The sequence below is a fragment of the Pristis pectinata genome, chromosome 12, assembly GCF_009764475.1.
Source record: "Pristis pectinata isolate sPriPec2 chromosome 12, sPriPec2.1.pri, whole genome shotgun sequence".
NCBI classification, from domain to species: Eukaryota; Metazoa; Chordata; class Chondrichthyes; order Rhinopristiformes; family Pristidae; genus Pristis; species Pristis pectinata.
Genome location: NC_067416.1, coordinates 28366561 through 28377686, shown reverse-complemented (window position 1 = coordinate 28377686; position 11126 = coordinate 28366561). Strand labels below are relative to the sequence as shown.

Here is an 11126-nt window from a genome sequence, read left to right as displayed (position 1 = left end):
GTCAAACACCAATGGGAGGAAATAGCAAATGTAGTCAATACAAGCTGTTCAGCCTGAATGAGAGTTCTGTGAGTGGATTAATGATCTCATATGCTTTGGCAAGGAAGGAAATACATTGTTAAATTCCATCACTAACTGTATACACTCCCTCACTCATCTACCAACCACCTTTAAAAATCAGCACAAGGACCTAAACACTTACAATGACATTTCATACCCTTTACACACTTAGTTATTTCAGAACATGAGAGGGATTCACCCCAAAACATTTGAAGATCCTACATAGTTCCCTCTCACTTGCAAGAGAAGATGGCACATAAATTGGTACCAAAGACATGAAACTATGAGAGTTCCAGTATTTTGAACAGATGGCTCTGCTGGAGGTGAGTACTAACTATTATCAGAACAACTATCACAAGTCAAAGGCCAGTCTGGTAAAGAGAGTATTGAAGATAATATGCATAACATAATTAGACTGACCAGGTACATTAATACCTGGTCTGTCCATTTCCCCATCTTTCCACCTTCCTCTGATTTATAAGGTGCTGCTGATGTCAGCATGCACCACTAACTTGCTCAGCTGCTCCTCTCATTATTACCCTGCAGAATGCTGACCGTTATTGGAGAACCTACAAGTTTAGCCTGTGGTTTATATGTACCTTCAGCCAAAGCAGTGTTTCAAGAGCTCTCAAACCACAATGTTATCCAAATATCAAATGTATATATAGCTTGTCAAGGTTATGGTTAGGTGCTGAGTAATTGCTGGATTATTGTTCCCGCAGGCAAGCTGCATCAGTACCTTGGATCAGGTGCTCATTTAATGGTTCAAGTTGCAAGAATGGAAGAGTTGGGACTTCATCTTATAGCTGTACAAAACATTAGTTAGACTGTACTTGGAGTATTGTGTACAGTTCTGGTTACCACACTACAGGAAGGATATAATAGCAATAGAGATAGTGAAGAAGATTCACCAGGATCTTATCTGGAATGGAGGGCTGTAGTTATGAGGAGAGGTCACATAGGCTGGGTTTATTCTCACTTGAACATAGGAGGGTGAGGGATGACCTATAAGAGGTTTATAAAATTATGAGAGGCATAGATGGGATAGAGAGAGTCTTTTTCCCAGATCAGGGGAGTCTAGAACAAGAGGAGCAAAGGTTTAAGGTGAGATGAGAGAAGTTTAAATAAAATCTGAGGGGTAAGTTTTTCACCCAGAAGGTGGTAGTTATCTGGAATAAGTTGCCAGAGGAGGTGGTAGAAGCATATACAAAGTTTAAGAAGAATTTGGACAGGTACTTAGAAAGGAAAGGCAGATGGGCCTAATGCAGGCAAATGGGATTAGCATATATGGGCATTATGGTTGGCATGGATAAGGTGGGTTGAAGGGCCCGTTTCTGTGCTGTACGATTCTGTGATTGTAAGATTCTATGTACTCAAATAATGCTGGTGAAAGCTTTGATGCCATTGCTAAGTGCTGCGTTGTCTGTATATGCTTAACATATGGATTACTGAAGTCCAGTTTGGCAGTAAAGGCATCAAATCGGCATCACATGGAGACTGGCATTGCATATTTTATGTATATTTCCTGCATGCATGAGCAGTGATGTGTAATTGCCTTGTAGAATGGCAGATTATATGTCAAGCTAATTGCATAAAATTTAATACAAATCAGTGTCAATAGCATTTAAACCATGTATACCACAAGCTTCAGTTTTGCTGTTAATAAGCTTTTTGTTTTTAATGTATGGCAGATAAATTTAATGTAAGGCTATAGTGGTTACATTGTAAATACTAGATGATTAAAAACAAGATTTGAGGAATTGAAATTTTTGCAGAGGTCGGTTGGAGTTGAAAAAATGGAGAATTTGTGATTATCAAAATAAGGATGTTGAAAATTAAATATTCTCGTCCTAATATATCACCACAGGATGAACAATTGTTAGTTCATAAAGAATCAAGGCCTTTTAAGGCTCTGGTATAGCAGGGAATCTATTAGCAAGCTTGCCAATGTCTTACAGCATTTAATTTTCTACACTGTTAATGTTGTGTTTCAGCGAGTTACCAACCCTTGCAGGAAATATTTTGACTGTACGTCAGTTCTATCCACTTTCCAATATATGAGGAAAATTTTCCATTGAGTTAGCTACTACCTGCATTTGTTCCAGGAAGAAGCATTATTTGTAGCAGAATAACCACACTCTCTGGGCTATTTAGGCAGGATATTTCATTGCTTGTATGCACATGACCTTTCGTGCAACTGCGGGAAATTCTATAAAGATAAGTAAATAGGAAGCATTTTCATATGCTGACTGGGAATTCATGGCTTAGAAATTCTATCATGTAGTGCAGTACTTTTATGTGCTACGTAGTCAAATTTATGCCATAAGTTGATCATATTTATCTTGGTGCATGGGTCATGTTTGACAACATTTTTAGTCTAGCTCTTCTGTGCAAATGATGTGCTAATAGGCAGAGGTGCTTAGACACATACAGCTATGTCAAATCACACTCAGTGAATGTTTGAATGTCACTTGCTTAAACTTTTTTTGTACTCATGTGGCACGAGTAGCATGAAGAAGCAGGCTTTTGCAAGACAGGTCATGCCTGCTTTAGCACTACTTAAGGAAGAACTGGCTTACTGATCCATCATCGTAGATTTTACTAAGAATGCACACAGCTTCCATTATAATGTCAGTACTTTACAACTGGTATTTCACAGTGTATGATAGTTTTGCTGTTCACAATTGACAATGAATAAGGACCCCTAGACAACTGTCAGAGCAATGAACAAAACCATGTTAGCTGCTGAGGAAAATAAGGAGTCCATGCCACCTGAATCTGAGCAGACCAAGAAATCGATACAACAAAATCTCCTAGAATCTTCATCTGGTTCTTGGAAGCCTAATATGTACAGTATTTTTTTTATTTCAATGCCTTAACATTCTAATGGTGCTGTGCTTTGGGAGAAACTATGCAATGAAGAGCAGGAGGATGGAGGCAGGAATGACAATCATCAATTCTGCAGTTGCTGAATTAACAACTTGGTGCCCACTTCTTGCATGATTATAATTGTGCAATCCATTGCATGACATGAACTGAAGAACATGTAACTTTTGTTTGTAAACTCACTAAGGAATTGGATTCAATGCAACAGATGCAGGCCTTATAATATTGTTAAAAATCCTGCTGAAGATCCAACCACCAAGATTTTTACTGACCGACCACAAAAACTCCACCTGAGTCAATGTTAGAATTTGTTGAGGTGAATATAACAACATAACTTCCTCATAGCAGCATATGCATGATGGTACAGAAGAGAAAAATCTTGATCAGTATGTTTTATTACTAAGAGACTTGATCTGTAGTATGTTCAAAGACAGAGGCCCCAGAAATTGCTCAGTGCATGGGAATAGATTTATGCTCATTAGTGGCTGACATGCTACATATTTTGTGACCAAAATTGAGGAAAATTTTGCATGTGTTAAGGCATTGAGTACAGGTGCAGAATATTCAATGTAGAAAGGCAGATGGTGATATTAGATCAAAGTTAATAGTTGTTTTAAAGTCTTTTTTTTAAACAGAGGCACATGTTTAATTTTGTGCACCCACTGAATAAACATGTCTCTCTTTGTAGAAAACTTGGAAACCATACGTTCATTGCAGCACTGAAAGAAGCCCTTCATTCCATCAAATCTGCATGGAGTTCTTGTAATCTACTCAATCCCATTGTTTTGCTCTTTCCCTTTAGCTTGGTTAAAAAAAGAATTCCCTTGTGCCTTTCCAATTCCCTTTTGAAATCCCTAATTGACTCTGTTTCAATCAACTTTACAGGAAGTGGGTCCAAATCATACTATCTCCCTGTGTAAACAAAAAGTTTCCCTCCTAAGCACCCTGTATTTTTTTGCCCACCACTTTAGATCACTGTACCCTAGTCCTTGAACATTCATTAATTGGAAAAGCTTCTTGCTAGTTACTCCATCTAAGCCTTCTGTGATCTCCTCTCAAACTTCTTTACACCATCCTCAGCTTCTCCAGAGCGAAGTCTGTAACTGAAATTCCTCATCCCTGGAACTATTATAGTAAATATTTTCTGCACCCTCTCTGGCACCTTCACATCCTTTCTAAATATTGCTGAACAGACTAGTCCAGTTGTGGTCAAATCTACATCTTCATCAAGGGTTGATATAATCTCCTAGCTTTCGATCTCTGTACTTCTAGCTTTTAAACTCAGAATCCAAATGATTTACCAGCCATGGCCTCAACATAACTTCTCATATGCCATATTTTTATGCACGTATACATCCAGATCCATCTGTGCCTGCATACCTTTTAGAAGATTACCATTTTATCCATGTAACCTCAATTCATCCCTGGCCCTTCCCATTGCTAGGCACTGCTATTGCTGAGAACTTTGATGCTCAGATCCTTCACAAGTCCCTCCCCTCTACTTGTGCTCCTACAGCAAAAAGTTGCTTGCAGCTCGCAGTGGAGTAACTGTTTTGAGGGCTGGTGTTGAGTGGATGAGATCAAATGAGGTTGCTGCTCAGTGTGTCTCCCCCGCTCTTTGTTTGGTTTATCTAAGCTTAACAATGATAAGCTTCCATAACACGATGAGAGCGATCTTGGGATCAGAGTAATCTGTGGAGCAACCACTGCTAGTTTCCAGCAATGGCCCACACTCACTGCACTGCACTGAGACTCACACCTCTGCCCTGGCCTGCCCAACTCCAGCCTTCACAGGCAGCCTCTTCACACTGAGCAATTCATTGTTGTGAGGGTACATGATGAGGGCAAAGGTTTGCATCATGTTCTTCGCACGGCAGTGTGCAGCATCTGGGAGGGCAAGGGTTCATGGCAGGTGCCTAGCATCCCTGTTCCTAGCACAATGTGTGCAGCCATGGCAAGGTCCAGGGTTCTTATCAGGTTTCTGACATCAACATTCCCAGCACTGCAGCATGCAGTAACGAGGAGGAGCAAACCTGTCACTAAAATATCTCTATATATAATGCTGTACTGACCCTTTTAGCACAACCTCCATTAGCACTCTCGTTCCTGGGAACACATCCTGAGTGCTAAGTGAGGAGCCAGTATGGACAATATTACCTTCATTAATCTCTGTTTCATCATCAGAATATTCAGTAAGATTAGTCAAACATTGTTTGTCCTTAACAAATCTGTGTGACTATTAAATCAAATGTTTCCAAATGCCTAAATTTTTTCCTCTGTTCATTTTTTTTTCCAGAGTCAGTACCGATATAAATAGGTGTGGAGAGTGCTATAACTGATGCACATCCCCTAAATACATAACATTAATGTGCTCATATCAGAGTAAAAAATGCATAAATGAGTGCAATGTAATGCCATCACAGAAGGTAATAATAGGTGGCTTGCTGCTACTTGCCATAGTGTTCCATTCTCAGAACCTCTTGTCTCTGAAGCTCTTCTTCCTCTACCATGAAGAACAGGGATCCATTGAGAAAGCTTCTCCAGTTACCGAGTCCTTCTGAGTGCATGGGGAAACTTCAGGTCTTTGGGTCATAGAAAGAAAAATCTTTAAAGAATAAAAAAGGAAGAAAATCATTATCAAATTCCTGAAGTCTTAGTTATATGCCAAGTTAGTGGGATGTAAATGAATGGTAGAGGGTTTCAGCAGTTGCATCATGACCATAGAATAGTAGATCAAAGAAATTAATGCCTGGTGAAATTTATGCAATAAACACTGTTAATTGTGTTGTATCTGGTTATTTTTGAATCCGCAGGTTCTTTCAGGACTCCAAGAATGAGTTGAAAACAACTTGGTGCTTCACAAAGTTTTATTGGAAGAGTTTAAAACAAAGAAACAGCCACAGAGCACATGGCACTAGCTTTACCACTAGGAGATGAGTCAAGGAAAAGGAACTAAAATTAGCTGGGGGGTGGGGGGGGGGGGGAGAACAAGAGAGAGATTAACAAAGAAAGACACCTTTTATACCTGAGATAAAAGGTGCTCCTTAGCTAGCAATAGTCCAATCAGAAAACCTATTGGGTACCTGTGGCAAAACCAACCAATAAGAAAACACGTAGTCACCTAATGGATAAACCAATAAGCTAAAAAGCAGTTATACCTTGTACACCCACTTGATTGTATTAAACACTATACATGTTAAACTACTTAAAACAGTCAAACCCAATAATCAGCTGCAGGTGAAATTCCTTTGGGGGGGGGGGGTGGGGGAAATGTACTGTTGGTCTGAGGCCATTGTTTATTCAAAAAAAAAAGCGGGAAATTCCAGATGAAGCATTTTACCCTGAAACATTAACTGGCCATTTAGCTCTACAGATGCTGCCTGACCCACAGAGTTCCTCTAGCAAGTTTGTTTTTTGCTCCGGCTTCCAGCATCTGTAGTTTCTTGTGTCTGTCGCAGGAAATTCTAGGTGGATTCTTTGATGAAGCAATTTCTTTGTCATCAGTAATGTGAGCAAGCCTATTATAGTTTTGTTCATTTAATCAATAATCTTTGATAGCGTTTTTTGCATAGATAATAATACATACATTTAAAATTTCTAAATTTGCTAAGTGATCAACTTGTTTACTCAAGGATTATAGGCAAAGGAAATATTGGCAAAATGCTGGCATAGTGTAAATCTTGTAAGTAAATGGAACAATGTGGCTTGTACTGAAAGAGCAACTTATGAGTATATACTATCAGATATTTGCAAAATTTAAGAGTAAAGAATATTTTTGAAAAAAGGTAGTTAATTAGGCACCTCTGTATTAAATCACTCAACTAATAAGACTTATAGGAGAATTGATATCTTTTTAAAATGACAGACAAAAACATTTGCTATACACAAGTTTGTTTTACCTTTAGTTTTGAGCAAATGTAATTTCAAGCTAACAGTGTAACAGGATGGCTTTGATCAATCTGTTTCTGCAGGATAAAGCAACAGCAATGGAAATTGAGTGTTTGGAATCTGAACTTGAAATACAAAGGCTGGGAAAAAAAGCAGAGAAATGCACCAAGAGCTTTGTAGAGGTATTATTGCTTACTTTTTCCAGCTTCACTTCTTGTTTTTAATTTTCTGTATCCTTCACGTCAACTTGGATCATTACACCTCAGTCATTTAGAATGATTTAGTGGTCAATATGTAGTTAATGCAATAAGGATGTGTTTTGCATTAGGGAAGAAAGACAATTTGGATTAGGATTTAAAGGACAATATTATAAAGTCCAAGGAGCAAGATGGATGACGATGGAGCATTTTCAGAATGTTAATTATAGGGTAGAATGTTCATTCACTTTTCTGTCTGGTCTTTTTGCTTACTTAGAACATAAGAAAATAAGAAATAGATGAAGGAGTAAGGCATTCAGCCCCTTAAAGCACCCCTGCCATTTAATAAGTTCATTTTTTTTCAGCGTCACTTTCCTGAACTTACCCCACATTGCTTGATTCCCTCAAGAGTCTGTTCTCTGTCTTGAATACACTTTGTGACTGAATCTTGGCAACCTTCTTGGATAAAGAATTCTCAAAGACCTACAATCCTCTGGGTTAAGAAAATTCTTCTCATGTCTGTCCTGAATGGCCAGCCCATTATTTTGAGACAGTGACCACTGGTTCTAAACACCCCAGCCAGGAGAAACATCATTTCTGCATCTTCCCTATCCAGTCCCATAAGAATTTTGTGCATTTCAATAAAACAGAATATGGTAGTGAAGAAGGCAAATGCAATGTTAGCATTTATTTTGAGAGGGCTAGAACATAAAAGCAACAATGTACTGCAGAAGCTTTATAAGACATTAGTCAGTCCACATTTGGAGTATTGTGAGCAATTTTGGGCCCCTCATCTGAGGATGGAGAGGATCCAGAGGAGGTTCACAAGAATGACCCCAGGAATGAAAGGCTTAACGTATGATGAGCATTTGAAGTCTCTGGACCTGTACTTGATGGAGTTCAGAAGGATGAGGGGGGATCTCATTGAAAACTATCAGATACTGAAAGGCCTGAATAGAGTGGACGTGAAGAGGATGTTTCCATTAATTGGAGAATCTAGGATCCGAGGGCACAGCCTCAGGGTAAAAGGACGTCTCTTTAAAACTGAGATGAGGAGGAATTTCTTCAACCAGAGGCTGGTGAATCTGTGGAATTCGTTGTCACAGAGGGCTGTGCAGGCTAAGTCATTGGATTTATTTAAGATAGAGATTGATAGGTTCTTGATCAGTAAGGGGGTTAAGGGTTTCGGGGAGAAGGCGGAAGAATAGGATTGATTAAAAAATCAGCCATGATTAAATGGCGGAGCAGACTCGATGGGCTAAATGGCCTAATTCTGCTCCTAGATCTTGTGGTCTTATGACTTGCATATTGATATTCAGCAGGGGGAATAATGAAATAACATGTTATATTTGATTCACAACTACGTGCTTAAGTTTTCATTCTAATATTGATCGAACCATTAGATTACGAAGTAACTTTGTATGTTTTACATGGAATCTTGTTGTTAATCTGATTTTGTTAATTCCTTTTTATAGCATTCCTTGAGAGTAATTAAGCGAATAGATCAAGTCCTGCAGAATGCTATACGTGAGGGAAATGGAAATCTAATTCAGACTGTTTGTGTGACTCAGTGGAATCTTTGTCTACCTTTGCTTGAACCTAATTTGCGAAAGCATGTGTACAAACCACTGGTCAATGTGGCAACAGCTCTTAATGATCTCGACAGGTGACTAGAACTTAAAGCTATTTCTCTTTTTAAAAATCTGTATCAAATACTCATTGACTAGGTGAAGTAGATGCACTCTGTAATGCAGTAGTGATGAGAAGGATGAACAGGAGTGAATTGGGTAAGAAATCTTGGCTCCACATCCAATAACTTCTTTTGTATGGAGCCGGGGAAGTTTTGACAACAGTGGTCTTGGCAAAGGTGGAGAAAGGGAATAGAGGAAAGAGCAGAGGTTTCAATTTCTCCACAGTTTATACAGCAATCCAGTGTAGAACATTCACACCATGATATTTTGGGATAGAAAAATTTGAATATCATCAGCTTTTAAATTTGCTTTGAGAAAAGCAATGAGATGCTGGAGGACCTCAGCAGGCCAGGCAGCATCTGTGGAGAAAAATAGATGGTCAACGTTTGGGGTCAGGACTTTTCTTCAGGAGTGAAGATAGGAAAAGGAGAAGCCCAATATATTAAGGGGGGAAACAGAGCAGTGATACATGGACAAAAGCGGGGAGGCAGGGTGGGCACAAGGTGGTGATAGGTAATGCAGGTAAAAGATAGTATTAGGCAGATGCAGGGGAGGAGGGGAGAGCAGATCCACCAGGGAGATGGGCAAAGGTATGGAGGCAGGCGGCATGGGAGGAGGGGAGGAGAAAAAAAAAGAAAAAAATAGGCGAGGAGAAAAAAAAGATAGGAAAGGGAAAAGAAGAGGCATGGTGGGGGGGGGTGGGTCAGGTTACTTAAAATGGGAGAATTCGATGTTCATACCGTTGGGCTCTTACAGGAATGTTGGAATTAGGAATGCATATTTCACCATTTAGATTGCTAATTTTGCTGTTACAAACCTTGGATATTGCTGCAACCAAAATCCAAATAATTTAGTATTTCATCTTTTCATTTTAGTATTTCACTAAAAGAGTCTTGGAGTCATATCATGTCATGCATTACTGCAACATTTTAGTACAACAGGATTTTTTCTTATAAAAATTCTTCTGATGACAGAGGTGGGCAAGTGAATAGATCGGGAATATGGGCCAAATCGATGTACCATGTTTAGTTGATGTACTATTTTCCTTCGAATTTGAACATCCCAAAAAATCTTTGTATAACTTATTATATAAACTAGTATTTTAGCTGTTGCTATATTGTTGGAATGGAATGGCATTTCTTCTGAGTCACTGAGCAAAATGAGCAAATATTAACAAAACTGTCAGGTTAACTGAGAACAATTTTGTTTCAATCTACCACGGATCTACTTAGTTTTATAATGGATGATTTTATATATAATTTAAAATGTTGAAACATAAACCCTATTTTAAATACATTCTTTTGTATCCATTTACCAAAGTCATGGAATCTGAAGCAAAAGGAAAAAGGGCCCAACCATGGCTTACAAAAGTAGTGAAGGGTACTGAAATCAAAACAGAAAAAACAGGAAAAACTCAACAGGTCAGGCAGCATCCATGGAAAGAGAAACATTTAACATTTCATCAGAACTGGGAAAGAGAGAAGAATAAGTTAGTTTTCAGTAGCAGAGAAGGTGCGTAAGGGATGGGTAGAACAAAGCGAATATCATTGAGAGGGTGAGTCCAAATGGATAAATGAGAGAAGTTACAAGCACATTATGCTTCTTTGTTTGTGTAATGTGTTGTTAACAGCAAGGCTGTGAGACATGCCCCAAAGGCCAGACTATATAAATAGAATAAGAAAAACTGAGCTGAATGATGATGGGGAGAAATGGCCAGATCTCTTATGGACAGAAAGAAAGAGTGAGTTGCCTAAAGTGGGAGAATTTGATATTGAATCTAGAAGGCTGCAATGTGCCCAAACAGAAGATGAGGTCTTGTTATTTATGCTTGCATTGGGCCTCATTCTAACAGTGGAGGAGATCATGAACAGAAAAGTCAGAGTGGGATGGTGAATTAATGTAGCAGGCAACCCAAGGCTCAGGCCACTCATGTGAACTCAGTGCAGAAGCTCTGCTAAGTGATCATCCAATCTTTGTTTGGTTTCTCCAGTGTAGAGTACACCACATCCTACACATTTTGAACACCAAATACAGTACGGGCAAAAGTGGCGAAAGTACCAAGCTAAAGTGGGTTACATTGCTAGAGAACAGTCCGTATCACAGTTTTCTGTAACACAAAGCCACATCATCTGTGCATGCATCAAGAAGTGCAAGTTGGAAAAAAAAGAAATTTACTTACTTTTTTTCCACTTAGGTTCTGTTAGAGTAAATTTTATTCCATATCTCAAATTCTTGGGTAGTGATTGTGGTTCTGTAAAGGTGAATTTCCATAACCTGAATGATCATAATGCAGGGGTCACCTGTTTACTAGACTGGAAGAAGTACAAGTGAATTGCTGCCATACATTGGCGAGTGGTAGACTATGGAGTCCTGAAGGTTTGTGGAAGATCAAGGAGACCACAGT

At 38.9% G+C, this 11126-nt stretch overlaps 1 protein-coding gene across 1 annotated transcript in view; it reads left to right on the top strand.

Annotated features, from left to right (window-relative positions):
• Nucleotides 1–11126, top strand: part of LOC127576921 (cilia- and flagella-associated protein 46) — a 172335-nt gene that overhangs the window by 24289 nt on the left and 136920 nt on the right. Inside the window, exons 10-11 of the mRNA XM_052027745.1 lie at nt 6918–7016; nt 8507–8697. Of these exons, the coding sequence (XP_051883705.1) occupies nt 6918–7016; nt 8507–8697 (290 nt within the window). The remainder of the gene's footprint in view (nt 1–6917; nt 7017–8506; nt 8698–11126) is intronic.